The sequence below is a fragment of the Pimephales promelas genome, chromosome 6 (genome assembly GCF_988280905.1).
Source record: "Pimephales promelas chromosome 6, fPimPro1.hap1.1, whole genome shotgun sequence".
Classification (NCBI taxonomy): Eukaryota; Metazoa; Chordata; class Actinopteri; order Cypriniformes; family Leuciscidae; genus Pimephales; species Pimephales promelas.
In genome coordinates, this window is record NC_142774.1 from 35,416,793 (window position 1) to 35,435,715 (window position 18,923).

The 18,923-nt window shown below is 36.8% G+C and overlaps 1 protein-coding gene across 1 annotated transcript; it reads right to left on the minus strand.

Moving 5' to 3' along the window:
• Nucleotides 1-446: 446 nt before the first annotated feature.
• npy2rl (neuropeptide Y receptor Y2, like) lies at nucleotides 447-9,864 on the minus strand. Its single transcript, XM_039651367.2, has 5 exons — nucleotides 9,477-9,864; nucleotides 7,968-8,661; nucleotides 7,364-7,520; nucleotides 5,836-6,166; nucleotides 447-4,867 (listed from the first exon to the last, which is right to left on the minus strand). The coding sequence occupies exons 2-4, from the start codon at nucleotides 8,600-8,602 to the stop codon at nucleotides 5,837-5,839; spliced, it is 1,122 nt and encodes a 373-aa protein (XP_039507301.2). The 5' UTR covers nucleotides 8,603-8,661; nucleotides 9,477-9,864; the 3' UTR covers nucleotides 447-4,867; nucleotide 5,836.
• Between the last annotated feature and the right edge of the window lie 9,059 nt (nucleotides 9,865-18,923).

Genomic DNA, 18,923 nt, shown 5'->3' on the forward strand with positions numbered 1-18,923 from the left:
CTTCAGTCTGTGAACAGACATAGACAGAAGAAAAGATCACGAGTGTGAAAGAAATTGGCCTGTCATCTCAGCTGTTGTGCATGACATATAATAGATATAAAAACATTTTTGTTTTAGTTTTTAATCAGTCAAGGTAGATAAGTGCAAAATGCAAATAAGGTTAGACAGCAAGAAAAAGTAGATGCGTGAGTGGGTTGGTGTCAATGTACCTATGTGCCTCAGAGTGACAGCTAGGATTTATTGTTCCACTGATTCAAATCATTTCATTTTTGTTAGGCCGTTGTTTCATGCAAATCGGCGGAAGAGAGGCTTAGAGAGGGATTGCTTGATGTCTGCGTGTATTAGAACCGCATGAACTGTCATCTAAAGCCCTGTGTGAAAACAAAACCCTGAGATAAGGACATCAGCATTAGTAAAAAAACATCCGAGTTCAATTTCTTTTGTGAGATTCAATTCAAATAATTTTATTTACAAAGAACACGTGAGCCATTATCTCCTTCTTTCAACATCTAATGCATATATATATATATATATATATATATATATATATAAATAGCAAATTACACAATGTTCAAAAAAAATTTAATGCATCACAGCACAATTTGGTCGGCACCAACCAAAGTTTTGGTACATAATGTAGGCTAAGTCTCTTTTTGTTTTTAAATGTAAACACATCTGTTATTACAAACACTTGCAAGTAGGCTTTAACATTTCACAAAAACAGATCCACAAATATACATGTTTTTAAGCACTGTATGTTAAATGGTTTGATGAGTGAAAGTCTTTTGTTAGCCTTTTCTAAAAGCATCTAATGATTCAAATCTCCCATAAATAAAGCTGGCTGATCAACACTAGCTGCTGTTTTGTCACACTCACACACTTTTGATGTGTGAAATAAGATCCCTGAAGAAAAACTGGACCGCTGATTTTTTTTTTTTTTTTTTTGACTGTGTGTTTGTGCTGCGTTTGGAACATAAAAGAAAAAGTCAACTAAATAATTAGGCACCACTTGACTATCTGGCGTTCTGACTCGCAGTCCTCTTTCTCTCGTTAAGCAAAGTGTCAGTAGTGGCATGCTGTTAATTGCCACAGACAATAAGTTTGAAATAAATTGTTAGCATATATAACATTTACACTGTCTTAATCAGGCAGACACAAAGCGATGAATCCAAAGAACTACTTCAACTAATGTCACCGTGAAATCTGATTGGTCCAAAACCTCACTCATATATTCTGATTGGCTACATCACACATCATATTTGCATTTTCTGTGCAGATAAATTGCTTGATGCAATAATTGTCGCATCATACTTGGTTGGGACAGTAATGCACATGCAAATATAATTTTTAAACAGGTTTTAAAGCAGAAATGTTCTTGTAGTGACATCTCTTCTCTTTTCTTATGTGTTTACTGGCGTGAGGGCGGGGCTACCTGTCACGCGATTGACCAATAGAAAACCACAACCATCCAATCAATTTCAGACAGACAAAATCAAGTCCCGCCCATAATTATTTCTTGTTCAAGAAGCCATATCACTTGAATATACATCAAAATGACACCATGTCGTATCATGTCAACTTTAATTGTCCTGGCACTGGAACTGTTTCTCGGCAGATGAGAATTCTGGTTAGATTTCATGTGAATGTTAGACATTAAAGGGGTGGTTGATTGCGATTTCACTTTTTTCATTTTAAATAGTGTGTAATGTTGCTGTTGGTGCATGAGCAGTATCTGCAAAGTTGCAGCGCTGAAAGTTCAATGTAAGCAGAGATATCGTCTTTTAAAAATCAGGAAGTTTAATGCCTACAAAAACGACTGGAATGGGACTACAACGGGTTTTATACGTAACTAACCCATATATTTGCATCAACCCTCCCTCTGGAATACCCAAAAAAGGGCATGGCCATATTTCTGCGACTCATCAAAACAAAAGTGTGTTATTTTCACCCAGCTGTCAGGTCTTCTGTGTTCGGGCTTCCCACGGACGTTGTAGTTCATCAACAATGGAAACAATTTATGTTTGATTATGTTCCTGAAAATAACAATCGTAATTTAGCTCTTTGTGCTGCGCATTTTAAGAAAAACAGCTTCCAGAATCTCCACGCATTCAACAAGAAACTTACTAAAACATGAAGCAGTTCCAACTTTAAAACCAGCGGTAGCAGTTGTTGGGCCACAACTGTAAGTAAGACTTAATCATTTTAAATCTATTTGCATGTATAATTTCAGGCGTAATGTTTTAGTTTTATCAAATGCGCTGGTTTTATAGCAAATAGTTACGCTATTTCGTGTCTACGACAAACGCGTAACCTTACAAACATTTTGGACCTGAATATGTATCTGTACTAATTTTGTAAATGTATTTTTCATGTATATATACAATTTTTCGGTTTGATCAAGAACGTAAACCAATGCCAACGCTGTGTGTGTATTAGCTAGCCAGTTAACGTTAGTTCGATGCTATTTTGTCTAAGACAAACGTGTATAAAGTTAAAAAAAATAAACTTCAGCTGCTGTCAGTCATCAGTGTAACTGTTACAGGATGGTTTTAACACAGTTGCCACGTGTAAGCTACACCTAAATAAAACGATACACTGAGTAAACTAAGTTTTGTGAATAGATAAACGGTTGTTCATTATATTGATAAAACAACAACTTAAAAAAAATACATTTATTCAGTTATATTAAATGTTTAATCAGGAGAATAGGCTACCGTATCTCAAAAGCTTACAAGCAGCAGTAGCATTTTTCAAGTAACAACGTATCGAAATTCTTATAATAATATTAGAATAGAATATAACAATAATTAAAAAAAAATTACCATTCAGAATTGTTTTGTAAGAGCCGTGTTTGGGAAGGTTCTGCTTGACTCTCTTCATCGCCGCTTTCTTGGTCCGAACTGATACGGCAGTATCGACGCCATTATTTACATTTGTCAGGAACGCAACTGTCGCCCGTAAAGGTAATGGGCAAGTTTCCGGACAACGTGGGCTACACAGTTTAGCCAATCACAACACAGCGGCCCAAACTAACCAATCTGAGCCCATTGCCTGTTTCTGGGGGAGTGGTTTCATAGTCGTTCAAATGACAGGAGAAAGAAGCTTACAATAAAGGTGAAATTTATGAAAATTAAGAATTAAAAAAAAAAAAGAAAAACCACGAATACATGTTATATTGCACACACCCCATAAACACAATCATGCAACAAAAAAAGCAGTAAACCACCCCTTTAACATATTTTTAAATGGTCAACTTTCAAATGATTAGTGTTTTTAAATGTGTATCCAATGTACTGCCTGTTAGACTTCTATTGTAAATGTATTATTGTTTGGTTTTACATGCTGAAGAACTTGTCAACATTATTTTCAATATGGCAAGAAAGTCTTGAAAGTCAAATGACAATATTAAAGTTTAATGCTGCTGGTGTATCTTATGAATAATTCTTAATTCACATCCCAGTTGGATCCACACAGAAGCCCATAGTCCTAATTAAACGTGGTATTCTCACTTCCTGCAGACAATGTAGGTTAAAAGGAGTAATTTGGTTCTACAGTGGACAGGTATGCCAATAGTAATCCATCAGAAATCCCATAACTTGTACAAGTCATCACATTTTGCTTAAAGCAGCTTTGGGATCGATTTTCCTTCAGGAAATTGGAGAACATAGGGAAATATTCTTGTGTTGGTAGATCAATTCCCATTAATAAACATATTGTGTGTCAGATGTTGTATATATATATGTAATTACATTCATTTGTCACGGTGATAGCTTTACAGAATAGAACAACATACAGTAGAAAGCAAATTTCCATTACCAGTACAATATTGTGTTTTTTTTTCTTCTTTTTTACTTGTTGTCACATGCCAACCCATTATGTTTTTAAAATGTGAACTAGCTAGTGAACAGTCCACTTTGATCCATCAGGTACTGTCAATGATAATTCTTTGTGCTGTATTTTATATGAAACACATTCTTAATATTTTAATATGAAAAATATTGGAACTGACAGAACATCTTTCATAGATTTTAATGGAGGGGATAATACAGATCTGTTGAAACATTCAAACCGCAGGGATAGAAACATCTCCCTGTCCCTGCCTGTGCTGTTGTTAGTCTAAAGGAGTGCCGGCACACTATTCCTCAGTGCAAATTACTTTCAGATGAAAGGCGAAGCAATTTGCTGTTAACACCTTCCAGAGCCATTTGAATGCTCGACCTGCCTGTAAGTCCACACAAGATTATGACTGCTAAACAACTACAGAGCAATTGTGAGGTTCAAGATCTAAGGTGCACAAATTTGTAGTATGACAACACCCAAAACTGTTGAATGCTGACGAACCTTCTTCAACGATGAACAAAACTGTGCAGTTGTCTATATATAGCAATGGAGAAGCATCCGCCTCTATCTCCCATTCAGTCACCTCATAGATCTTTGTGTAGATGCATTGATGAAGAAGATGAGAATATCTTACAAACGTGAAGAGCTCTACCCATCTGTGCTCTTTAATTGAACTCACAGTGTAGAATTTAGCTAGGTCACATTGTTGCAAAGATGCCACCAGCACAATTTCATGTAACAGGAACATGGACAGCAAGACCTTGAACATACAGTAGAGTGAAATAAAGCACTTCCAAACTCCATTCCCACAGTTTCGTGTAAACCAGCATACTGTAGATGAGAAACAAACCATGATGACAAGTAGATCAACCAAGGCAAGGTGTGCCAATGAAAAAAAATGGTGATGTTATGAAGCTTCTTAAATTTGGAGACCACATAAATCACCAGGGAGATGCAATGAATCCACCACTATGAATCCTTGACAGTGTTGTTGAGTTCACATCAGCACTCCTTTCAGTATCCTCACCTAAACAATGAAAATAGAAAGAGGTAAAGTTTATAGATAGATAGATAGATAGATAGATAGATAGATAGATAGATAGATAGATAGATAGTAGTGCTGTCAAACGATTCAAATATTTAATCACGATTAATCGCATTAATGTCATAGTTAACTCACGATTAATCGCACATTTTTATCTATTCTAAATGTCTCTTGATTTCTTTTTCTCGCATTATTTGTTCTTATTTTAATGCTCTTATCAGCATGGAAAAGTGGATCAGCTTGCTTTGTGCAATTTTCATATAACGTGTTCAATTTCACACTTTCTCACTTGGAGCAAATAATCTCTCACACAATGTAACACTGTCCGTCAATAAAAGGGTGAAACGAATACTGACGAGGTCCTGATATTGACGAGGGGGCGGAGAATTTTCATGTTTGTGTGTGTGTGTGTGTGCTTGGCCATCATCAAGTGTTATTTCAGACTGGACGTGCTGCGATGACGATAGCTCAGTTCACAACGACAAAACACACAGATCACTTTGGTCTCGTCAATTGAACAATTTGGCAACTTTTTAGTAAAGTTTCCATTCAGAATCTTATTGGCATCCATTTCGGCGTCTCACGCTCGTCATCCACTCAAAACGTAACGTTAACCTACTATTTGGCCAGCTCGCAAGCCCAAACGAGTGTGTGCAGCGTGCCTGTTAGTTGTTTCCAGTCTAGCTAGATCCGCTTGCGCTTTGGTCGACGAAGCAACAAAACGTCCTCCTCGTGCGGCGCAAGCCATTGAAATGAATGGGTTTCATAGCGCAGAGCCACGCATGCAAAAGCATATGGAAAAAACTACAAAGTTTGCTAGGCCAAAAAGACCGTTAATCGCGCAATAAAAAAATGGACACCGTTAAAATGGGTTAGCGTTAACGCCGTTAATAATGCGTTTAACTGACAGCCCTAATAGATAGATTTACTATTTGGTTTACTGTCGTCACCTCAGACATCTGTTGCGTTGAGATGTGTCGTCACCATATCTTGAGCTTCCAAAGCCTTTTTTGGTTTGCTGCGAACCGCTGGGGCAGCCTGGCCCTCGATGTGCAACGAATCAAGCCGTTCCTTGCAACGGAAGACCGCAACAAAGGCGCTGCGGTAGTTCCGGTTCATCCAACCATACACCAGTGGGTTGGCGAACGTCGAGCACATGGCCACAATGTGGAAAACTGTGTAAAGAAGCCGGAAGTCCTTCATGTCCAACACGCTGTGGTCAATGTCAATGGCGAGTTGGAAGGCGTGAAAAGGCAACCAGCTGACTGCAAACACCACGACCTGCAACAGACCGGGTGAGAGGTTATCTGCATGCGTGCTGCATCACGACTGGGCAAGCTGCAATAAAAAAGCCTGATTGCTCTACATGCTGGTATAATTCTCTATTTATATTATTGCCAACTATAACCTCTTTCAAAATAACCGTGGAGAAAATAGCTCTGAAATATTTGGGTTACAGAAAACTGCTTCTTATGTGGAAATGCTCTTGGGAAAGAAGTATGCTGTTCTAGCATTCAGTCCTGGCTCAAGAGAATAAACAGAGAAAGTACACGAGCTAAAAATGTGCAAGGTCCTTGTTGTGAACATCAGAACACATCGTTATGAATTTGTGAGTGATGGGCTGACGTAATGGCCGATGCAAGTGATATTCGCTCATGTCAAGATCATTTGGAAGACTTTCAATAATTCTGACCAAGAAGTTACTCTAAAAAAAGTAATGTGTAATATTAGATTACTTAACCACGTACTCTCTCTCAAATGTATCACATTACGTATTACCTTACTATCTAAATCCCTTAATCTCGACTAGTTCACGGATGAACATGAAACTGCATGCTCTATTAATTCTTTTAAAATAAATAAAACAAATTTCATATCCTTAAACTGAACAAAGTATTTAAAGGGAGATGATTACATTAAAAACATTACAAACTAATAACATTAGACAATGCTAAACCCACTATTGTTTTTACATAGAATTGTTCTAATCAGAAGTAACTAATTAGATTAATGAAAAATATTAAGAGTAATTGCTTATTTTACTTTTTCAAGGACAAATTAATTAAACTAAAGGTATGAATTACTTGTTACTTATTAAGTAGTACATTACACCCAACACTGGTCTTAACATTGCCAAATATCAGCATTTTCAGCCTGTTTTAATGTATTTTATACATTTTTTTATTCTCAAATTTTATTGTTATTTTTATTTATTTGTGTTATTTTAATTCCTTTGTAAAGCACTTTGAATTATGATTATGTATGAAAATGTGTTAAATAAATAAATTTGCCTTGCCTTTTCATAATCTATAAAATATTTTCCATAGTATAACATACGTGTGTGTATGTACACACACACACACACACATACACATATAGGCTTTTTGCTGTCTTCTATGTGTGAATTCTAAAATGATACAAAGATGCAGGAATACTATGATATAATATTCACTTAATAAGGCTAGTAACTGTACACACCATGGTTACCAGCATCTTGGTGGTCTTGCGGCGGCGCTGGTGCCTGTCGCTGCGACCAACTGGGCTAACATGATTGCGGAGTTTACTCCAGATACGGATGTAGGCAAACGAGATGATAGCCAGAGGCAATATATATTGCAGCAGCAGCGTGGAGATTCTGGAGAAAGAAAACACAGCCGTAATCGATGTAAGTGCAGCTGAAGAGTGTCATTATGCTATTGTTAAAGATGATTTCATAAAACATGTACTTTTGTTACAAAATAAAACAAGCCATGACTCATTTCAGCTGTAATGTAACTGTTACGGAACAAACAAGGCTTTCAAAGATAAATAATTGACAGTAAAACTATAAGCATATACAGCAACCTTGAGTCAAAATCTCAATAATTCACAATGTTTCAGATGATATCAGTTTATAGATATCAAAGTTTCAATCATTATGAATATGTATATTTATCTATAATATATGCACATCTTTGAGCTTTCAGTGCAATTGTGAAACAGTAGCACTTGATAAATGAACACAGAATACATTTGCGGGATCTTGAGGGCACAAGGAAACTGTAATAATGCGTTCATTAAAATATGCATGTCTGATACTCACGAGTATAGAGTGCTGTCTGTACTACTGTCAGGCCATTTCTCTCCACAAACCTCAATGGAGTCATCTGGAGAAAGATCTACAATCCCATACTCTCTGAATATGGCCAATGGGCTCGCCAAGACGGCACTTACTATCCAGGTGATGGCAATGACCAGAAAGCAGGTGTCTTTTGACATTCGAGTGTCTAGGTGGTAAACGATGCATCTATGCCTGTCCAGTGCAATTACATTCAATGTAATTGTAGAGACGTGGACAGCGAGACCTTGAGCGTACGGCAGAGTGAAACAAAGCACTTGTCCAAACTTCCATTCCCTGAGGAGAGTGTAAGCCAGCGTGAAAGGGAGACACAACGTGTTGACGAGTAGATCGGCCACGGCTAGGTTTGCAATGAAGAAGTTGGTGACGGTGCGAAGTGTCTTGAATTTGTAAATCACATAAATCACCAGGGAGTTACCCACAACGCCCAAAAGGATGATGGTAGAGTACGCGAAGATCAGAACCACCTGGACCCCGAGAAGCTTGGTGCTGTCCCCCAGCTCTAACAGAGGATGATTCAGAGACATGTCAGATGAATCCTCCCCAGTGGCCAGGTCTTTGCTCCCAGAGGAGCCATTTATTAAGCTGATCGAATCCATTTAACACATGGCCATGCTAGATTTTGGAGAAAGATCGAGCTGTCCTTAGGTTTGACAACCTGTAAAAACAGGTTTGAATTGACATTAGAAATCCTTTCAGATAAATATATGGATGAGTAAGTGGGTTGGTGGAAGCCAGGACAGACAGATAATATGTCTATAATCTAATATAATAGGCAATAAAATATACAGAAAACAATAAACATTATACAAAAATTCACACAAATAGCTTGGACTGTTCATCACGACTGTATAAGGCTTTGAAAATATTTCCTTAAATAATAGTAAATCTTATAAATATGTAAATAAATGACATCGGCATATTAAAAAAAAATTATATATATTAAAAATGAATTATATCATACTTACTGCGTATTAAGAAACTCTCGCGGGTTATGAATATTTTATATCCTCTCAGAGAGAGTCTGTCAGAATAACCATAATAATAATTTTAATACAAATATTGGCGTGACCGAATTGTTTTATTTCCAACAGCAAAAGAAGCCGTATCGACTTATTCTCAGGCAACTTGTCAGGTCACTTTCATTAAGGTAAAATGTATTCTGCGGGTTAAAAACTCATTACGCACGGCTTGCCTGCGCTCGAGCACACTCCTCCAGTGTCTTTATCTGAGAGACAAATAGGTACATGAAACCATTATCACTAGGAGACATAAACACACACCGGAGTCCGTGGAAACTTCATGGCACACTTCCCAGACACCGAAGGCGAAATGGTCCGTGAAGGAGTGCACGAAGCGCACAAACTAAACGTAAATTGCGAAACGTACAATTGTTTGTTGTCTGAATTATTAATGTCCGTTTGATGAAAATACGCGTTTGGACTATCAATGGATTATATTGGAATGACTTACCAATGTCCAGGCAGCTCATTCACCTCACCGTCTCCAATAATACGTCGTGCGAGTCAGGATACATCACCATCAGTTAAATAGAGATCTTTAGAAATGTTATGTAGCTATATCTATACATTGATAAAACACAAACAAGTACAAGTTCTTCTGTTTGCTTTTTCAATCAATATGTTTTCCTGAATGAAAGGTTGATGTGAGGTGGGCTGTGGAGCTCAACCGTCTCTCTGACGCTCGCGCGACTGAATCAGACATCCATCCACACAAGCCAAACCCACAAGTTCAGAGTTCTCAGAGTGGGGGAGAGACATGAATCACGATGGCTAGGATCAGTTGAATAACAGAAAAAAATAACCTGTGCATGCTTTATGATTTTTAGCAAACTGCACAGGTAAAACAAGGGCTAGTTTAGGCTAGTGTTAGGCTAAATGTTGCAATTTCACAGTCTGTCATTTATAAATTGCAGTTGCGTTTGTTAAAAATAATGGTTTGACATTTTTGTACGTTATGTATATTTAATGGTGTTGGTACTTTATTACTGTAATTTGTGTCATAATTGTTTTAATATTTAGATTTTGCTGATGGGTTATCAATGTTTTTTTCTGTAGCGAAGGCATTGTAGAATAACAAGATAAATTTACTAAATTGTAATTGGAAAACAGAAATGTAACACATGTTCTGCATTCTAGGCAATGATTGGTTCTTCCATCCTGAAAAAATATATAGGCCCCATAAACATTCTCAAACTTTAAGGCAATTTAAACTAAAAAAAAAAAAAAAAAAAAAAACTTACAAATAAGATTCTATCAGGCCAACATTCACAGTTTGTCTAAAAACTAAGTTAAAAAAGTAAAAAATTGCAAGAATGTGAACTTTATATTTCAATCATTTTAATTACTTCCTTATATTCAAATGTGAATCGGCAAATCCGCATTCTGTTTGTGTAACGAATGTAAGCCAGTAAGTGTAGTGTAAGTAAGTTTTACAAAGTGTTACAAGCTGTGCGTGTAAACCTCACTCCCCTGATCTCAAGAGCAGCACTGGTGACTGACGCTATAACGGCTGCAGTCTTTAGCTTCCTAGTTAGCATCTGCCTCCCATTCTGGAGATGCAGGATCGAGGCCGGTTACATTTGGTGCCATGACCCGGATGGGAGTAAGGTTTGGGGGGAGAGTGTAACGGACGTAGGCCAGTAAAAACTGTGCGTGTAAACCTCACTCCCCTGGCCTCAAGATGACCTCTAGCAACTGATGCTACCGACTGCGTTCTTTAACGCCCTTGTTAGCTCGCCCAGAAACGCCAGTTCGATTCCTGCTCGTCTTGAGTCGAGTAAGATTGGTTACATTTTCTACCTCAATTCAAATTCTCAATTCACTGCTGAATGGAGAACGACTCTTATACACATAGAGTTATGCTCCAGTGTTCTGATGTCATTAGTTTAACAATCACCATGAGTTTATTCCTTCATGGGAGACAAATTCTGTTTTGTAGAATTTCTTAGCTTGATGTCCTATTAAAAAAAGAACATCATGGGTTTGGTATGACATGAGGTCAGTAAATGATTTTTCATTTGTACATTCGTAACCCTCTGTTCAAACACACTCTGTCTTTGCATGTTGAAATATGTACAAATGCATGTACACACTTGTTTAATAAGTGGACAAAACACTGTGTAAGGGAGTCATTAAAATGCTCACATTCACTTTTGTGACTTGAGCCTCGCATGTTTGTTTTGACTAACAGATGAAGCCCTCAAGTCAGAAACAGTGACTCTAATGGTGTGTTTACGGCAGTATGTCCATCACACTGTGTATGAACTAATTATACTGAATACAGCTAACTATTGATGCATGTTGAAATATCTTGTCATGGGAAATCACATCCATTTTCTGCCCAAATGCATTTTTGTAAACTTTTGCCATACCAAAACACAAACTAAGCAGATACATGACATAACATAAATCTAACGGTGTGTGCATGTGTTTTGTGCCCCGAGAAAGTGTGTGCTTCCATGCACATTTGTGTGTTTTTGTTTTTCAATATACTTATGCAGCAAAAGGTTCACAGTTGGCCGAGGGCATACGTCTGTGATATATATTGGCATATACTGTGTGTGTGTTTTGCCATGTTTCTGTGCTTTAGTCTTAGAAAATGTGTGTTTTTAATATATTTACCAAGCAGCAGGGTAGAAGCTGTCTGTGAGAGTTTGGCTGTGATATATTACGTGGGTTTAATGATGGAGATTAGACCGGCCTTTTGCACAGCCTTTCCCAACAGTGAGCTGCTCTCCAATTCCTCTTATCGCTGCACCATTAGATGTGGGACAAAAAAAAAAAGTAAAGGAAATGAAAACGCTGTTCTGTTCATCTTAAACTTGCTAGTAGTTGCAGTCCTCTTGCTAGTAGTTGCAATTTTTAGCCTAAAATGATCTGAAAACGAATGCATTTGCATCCAAATCTTTTTGTGTTTGTCAATGTCACTGTTCAATAGACTATTTTTGCATTTAGATTAAAACAAACCTAATGTCTAACTATATACACGCACCTAAAGGATTATTAGGAACATCTGTTCAATATCTCATTAATGCAATTATCTAATCAACCAATCACACGGCAGTTGCTTCAATGCATTTAGGGGTGTGGTCCAAAGCATTTGTGAAGCCCCAACACGCACAACCTTGAGGCGGATGGGCTACAACAGCCGAAGACTCGGCTGAACACCACTCATCTCCACTACAAATAGGAAATGAGGCTACAATTTGCAAAAGCTCACCGAAATTGGACAGTTGAAGACTGGAAAAATGTTGCCTGGTCTGATGAGTCTCCATTTCTGTTGAGACATTCAGATGGTAGAGTCAGAATTCGGCGTAAACAGAATGAGAACATGGATCCATCATGCCTTGTTACCACTGTGCAGGCGAGTGGTGGTGGTGTAATGGTGTGGGGGATGTTTTCTTGACACACTTTAGGCCCCTTAGTGCTAATTGGGCATCATTTAAATGCCACGGCCTACCTGAGCATTGTTTCTGACCATGTCTATCCCTTTATGGCCACCATGTATCCTCTGATGGCTACTTCCAGCAGGATAATGCACCATGTCACAAAGCTCGAATCATTTCAAATTGGTTTCTTGAACATGGCAATGAGTTCACTGTACTAAAATGGCCCCACAGTCACCAGATCTCAACCCAATAGAGCATCTTTGGGATGTGGGGGAACGGGAGCTTCGTGCCCTGGATGTGCATCCCACAAATCTCCATCAACTGCAAGATGCTATCATATCAATATGGGCCAACATTTCTAAAGAATGCTTTCAGCACCTTGTTGAATCAATGCCATGTAAGGCAGTTCTGAAGGCAAAAGGGGTAAAACAGTGTATTAGTGTGGTCTTCCTAATAATCCTTTAGGTGAGTGTATATTCTAAGTATTTAGTTCAGAAAATATGCATTTAATATAAATTAAATATATTACAAACTCCCCCATCCCCCTCCTCTGTGAATGCTGCATGTAAATACTCCTGTATTATATGTAAATGCATGCAAATTGTCTGTTACAATTATCATTTTAAGTTAATGTCAACTGTTCAGGTCCACCTCATTTAAAATCCCCTTATTGCTTTGCATAATATAACAATTCCCAAGGGCTTTGATGTTTTTAAGGTTACATTTGTCAATTTATCATACATATACAGTATATAAACACACACTATTTTAAGATGATGTAAATTCAGAATAAAAAAAAATGAATAGTTTACTCAACAATAAATAAAACGTCACTCACCCTCATTTCATTCCAAACAAATATGTTACTTTTTCTATAGAACACATAAAAATAATATATATATATATATATATATTCCCCCATACAAAAATGGTCCAATGACTTATTGTCCAATGACATTATATTCCAAGTATATTCATATTTAAGTAAGTCATATTTAAGTTGAAAATTATCTGTGAATAATGCCTTAAAATTTCAACATGTTCGTCACATAAAGCTGTCACCTGATTTCAGAAGACTTGCAATATTGTCGTTTATTTGTATTTCAGCTGATCTCTCTGTGTTAGTCCCTCTCTCTCTGCAGCTCCTCATTTGCCCTTTGAACGTATTCAGAAGAAAAGCCTGGAGCCCAGTTACTTCCAAGCCATCTCTCTTTCCCTCTCTCCCTCGCAAGTACAGATGAAGCAGCACAAGACAAACATATAACTATATTTGGGAGGGATGTATTGTACATTCTCTATACTCACATATCAGAGGCTATCAGTCATTTGACATTTAGATGTGCTTGCACAGCAAGTCCAGTGTCATGATGTAAACCAGTATATAGAAGATGTATTGCTCAGTTGCACAAAGTAATAAAATCTCGGTGGAGATATGAACATTTCTGCAGTGGAAGGACTTTGAACCAATGGATTAAATCGTGTACGATGCAAAATTTTAAGGAAGGCAGTTTGGTTAAATTATGTGACAGATTTCATTTGGTGCAATGATGACAGAGAGAAGTTATTATTTCATATGTGTGTGGGAAATAAATATAAATCATCATGTTTTTCTCTTTGTATCATTGGACAATATGTGATAGCATAAAAATATGACTCAAAATATAAACAGACCAGGATTGCGACTTCTGAATGAATATCCATGAGTTTTTGAACATAACAGCTGTATATAATGATTAAAAGCTAGATGGAAATTGTCTTTGACCCGGTTTACGTCAATTGATCAAAAGCATTATCAAGCACTCTTTCATTCACAGCACCTTCAACTCTGTTCATTCAAACCCTGCTGACTGGAAAATTGATTTTAACCACTTCTGACATCACTGTGGCTTTGTGTGTGTGTGGCTATTTGTTCAAGGTTAGAAGAGTTCAAGCATGTGTTAGCTCTGACACATCTGATGTGACCTATACTGGCAACACAGATGCACATGCACACGTGTAAACATGCATACTGGTAAATCCTACATTATGAGAACAAAATGTCCCCAAAAAGATGGAAATATCCAAAATCCGTGTCCTTATGGGGACATTTTTTGGTCCCGACGAGGAAACAGCTTATAAATGATGCTAAGTGATGTTTTTTGAAAGTCTAAAAATACAGAAAGTTTTATGTGATGGGTAGGGTTAGTGTAAGGCGATAGAATATACAGTTTGTACGGTATAAAAATCATTATGACTATGGAAAGTCCCCATAAAACATGAAAACGTGTGTGTGTGTGTGTGTGTGTGAGAGAGAGAGAGAGAGTTTAAGTAATATTTTAAGGATGACATAGGCGTATGTTTGTATTGTTTGCACGTGAATCACCAGCAACAAAAAGTTTTAAGACAGAATATAGTTGATCAGCAAAAAACTAAAAAAATTTCAGGTCAGTTCCTGCAGTTGGTTTTCTTTACCTTTAAAATAATATTGATTAAAAAAAATGTTATTTGACATTCAGATTTGATCCAGGCTCCCTGGATAATGTGCCACTACCTACATTTTTGCAAAACTAAAAAAACAACAACATATCAATACATTTAATTAATTGCATTTCCAGTTAAAATGAGCACTAGGGCAGTAAATCCCCCCCAAAAAATTATTCCTGTTCACACAAACTATGATTACAGGGGATAACGAAGACTACGTTATGACCTAAAAATAGTTTTACCATGACTTAACTAATATATTTGGATGTGTGCATCTCATAACCAACCTATAATGCTCTTATAATTTCTTATGGCTCAGATCCCTCCTTCAATGTAAGGATATATTTATCCATTTTATCATCATACAAAAACTGAAAATTTGATCATTTAAAAAAGTAAAAGCATTTCTTAATAAGCTGCACAATTCAAGGCATAATTTATGTGCACAGTACACATGGTGGCTGGTTTGGCCAGATTTACTCAATAAAGCTTGTCGCTTTTATTGTGCCTGGTTTGGACAGAGCTTTAGTACTAAGGGTTTTAACAAACTCCAAACAATAATGAGCAATAATAGTAATTCTCGGATAGCAAGGACCACTATTTAATATATTCTGACACTCGTCATTGTTTTGGACAATGTATTCAAAATATAATTTTAAAAAGTCTCAGAGTGAATTCAGCAGTTGTGTCTGAGTGTATTTTTCAGGAAATCTAAACAACAGAATCGTCAAAAGAAGAAGAAAATGATGTTATTACTTAATTGAAATGAGCTACACACAAAGATTTTCCCATTATCTGTCTGTCGAGACCCACTCCGTGTTTATGCCATTCATTGTGTGTGTGTGTGTGTGTGTGTGATTACTCTAAACCTCTTGTGGATTCATATCAAAGCAATTGCAGTTATGCTTGTGCCATCTAAATGACAAACAGGACAGAAGCAGGATGAACGGACAAAAATGTCTCATTTTTAATTTAATGTCATTATATTTTAATGATCTTGACCTTCTCAGTTTCCTTGAGCAACATTATTCTTTTTTTTTTTTTTTGTTAAATAAATTCCCTATACCATTCAAAAGTTTGAGATTGTTTTAATTTTTTTTAGAAAGAAGTCTTTTATGCTCAACACGGCTGCATTATATTTGATAAAAAAATACAATACTGTAATATTGTGAAATTGTTTTATTACAATTTGATATAGCCTACTTGATATATTCCTGTGATGCAACAATGAATTTCCAGCAGTTATTACTCCATTTTGTAACATTATAAATTTCTTTACTGGCACTTTTGATCAACGTAATGCATCCAGCCTGAATAAAAGAATCAATTTCTTAATAAATAAACTAAATTATAATAATAATTCTTACTGACTGTCTTTTCTTATCCTACGAAGGATTGAGCCACTGTAGTCCGACTTAAGATTATCAAGCATGAAGGAGTGAGCCAGATCTCAGATTTCATCAAAATAGCTTTATTTGTGTTCCGAAGATGAATGAAGTCTTATGGGGTGCAACATTAGGGTGAGTAATTACTGACCCCCAAAATTTAATTGGTAGTGTAGATATATACGTACTTAAAGGTGCATTGCGCAGGTCTCTGAGTTTTTGCAGAACTATGCCCCCTCTGGCGACAAGCGAAACTGCAAGCGAGGTGTGCAACGCTCATGGATCACACGCACGCTTGCACGAGCTGCTCATAACCAAAAGACCAACAGCCGCACAATCTTTTGTTTACAGTCATGTCTTCAGAGGTAATATAGTTGTAAATCTGCAAGTCATTTGAAATATATGAAAGGAAATGCATTTGAGTAAATTAAACACTTATGTGTGAGGGGAAAACAGGGGTAGCAGAAAACTTCGGGGTTTTGTTTCCATCTATCTCCATGTTTTATGTGTTTACTGTCTCCACTTATGACTGTATTATAATGGAAACACGTTCCTGAACAATATAAGTTATTACTTTGTATAGGATCCCGTTTGGGCCCTAGAGCAGACCGGAGATCTCTCCATTTGTTGAAAGCTTCCCGATGTTGACTCTGGTCTTATTCCAACGCCTGGCACTAGACAAAAGTTTTATTTTCTTTCCGGTCTCTTTGAATCCATCTTCTACTTTTGTCGAAAGTTGACTAAATTTTTGTCGTTCAAGTTGTCTTCGCTGATACAGAGAATGGCGGCGAATACACAAACCTGCCAGACATAGCCAGGTGAGCGTGAACGCTCAACGCATGACGTCAAGCCCAGTCTCAAATTCCGTCCCGAATCCCTCTTATTTATTTTACTGTACATGATTATAGAGTCAATCGCAGAGATCAGAGAAGAGCTCGTTCAGCCCATCAGGCGATTGTTTAAGCATGTATTGGTTAGAAAAATGGGTATTTTTAACATGAAATGTTGCGCAATGCACCTTTAAAGGTGAAGTGAGCAATTTCTGCACTATTATGAAATTAAACTACAAATTAAAGGGTTAGCTCACTAAAAAAATGAAAATTCTGTCAGTAATTACTCACCCTCATGTTGTTCATCTTCGGAACACAAATGAAGATATTTTTGATGAAACCTGAGAGCTAGCTCACTCCTTCATAGGCTACTAGGTAAAAAATATTCTAGGTAAATATATAGCCACTGTAGTCACTTGGACTATTTTAACGATGTCTTTACTAACTTTTCTGGGCTGGCAGATGCAGTTACCTAGCCTATGAAGGAGTGATCCAGCTCTCAGATTTCATCAAAAATATCTTCATTTGTGTTCCGAAGATTACCGACAGAACTATTCCTTTAAATATTAAATATCCCAAACAGATCTGAAGAGGTTTTCTAAATTTGTGATTCGACAAAGTTAAAGTCACATAAAGCCAATACCAATGGAAGTGATTACAGTGGAGGGTCATGTGATTCCTGATTATATGTTCTATTGTACTGTATATGTAATGTGTAAGCAACATTAATCTATAGGCGGTTTATACACGACAAGAATGTTCCTTTTTAATATTTTTACAAATCCTTTTCAATGTCAACATGAAATGACCTGAAATGAATTCTCAGCAGAAGTTGACATCATTATAAGAGCAACCAGAACAACAACAAAAAAAGACTATGGCGACCAACCAGAGAATGCTAACATGAAATAAAGTGTGAAGGAGGCTTCTAGCCATCTCTGCACATTAAACTGCGATAGGAGAAAGTATTCTAACACTGAAAAAATTACACGCATTCCCTTTTAAAGAAAATAACAGAATCATTGTTGGTGACAATTTAAAGTGACCAATATCCTCGTATGTGTACATCAGCTTACTAATGAATAGTTTTGAGCTCAATATCAGGGAAGTTTCCATGTTTAATGACAGTAGTCTTTCCACAAATCCAAAGTTGGTAATGAAGCAGATGAAGGGAAAGTGTTGGCACTGACAAAGAGTGTGTTAGTATCCAGAGAGCTGGAAAAAAGAATCAAGGCTCAATACTGAATTGGCTTCACCCAACAGATTGACAGCTCTGGGAGAGCTGAAGGCAATGCACCTCAAAATGATCAAAATGACTGAGATTAGTGTGCTTGGTTGGTGAAGGTAATAAGACTGGCAATTGCCCAAGGCCTTTGTCGACTTCACAAAAACATAATTAGTTATTGAATGTCAAATGTAACTTTCATCTATTGTGTAATTTATGCTATATGCATATTTAAAAAGAAAATCTTACCCAAAAAGGAAAATTATCCTCATTACCTCACTTACTTTTAACCCTGAATTACTTCTTCTCTGGAACACAAAAGGAATCATTTATCGCAGAATGTTTAAGCTCTTGCAATTAAAGTGAATGATCACTAAAGCTGTCAGGGCAAGATTTCTGTAAATTAAATTCCATTTGTTACTATCACAAAGTCATCTTAAGATATGGAATATAATGCACAAATTGTATGTAATGGACTACTTTTGTCTTTTATTATACTTTTTTCTCTCTTTAGAGCTTGACAATCATCTATTATCATACATGTTCCTTGAAAGGAGGAAAGCAGCTTGGACATTCTGCTAAACATCTCCTTTTGAGTTCTGTGGA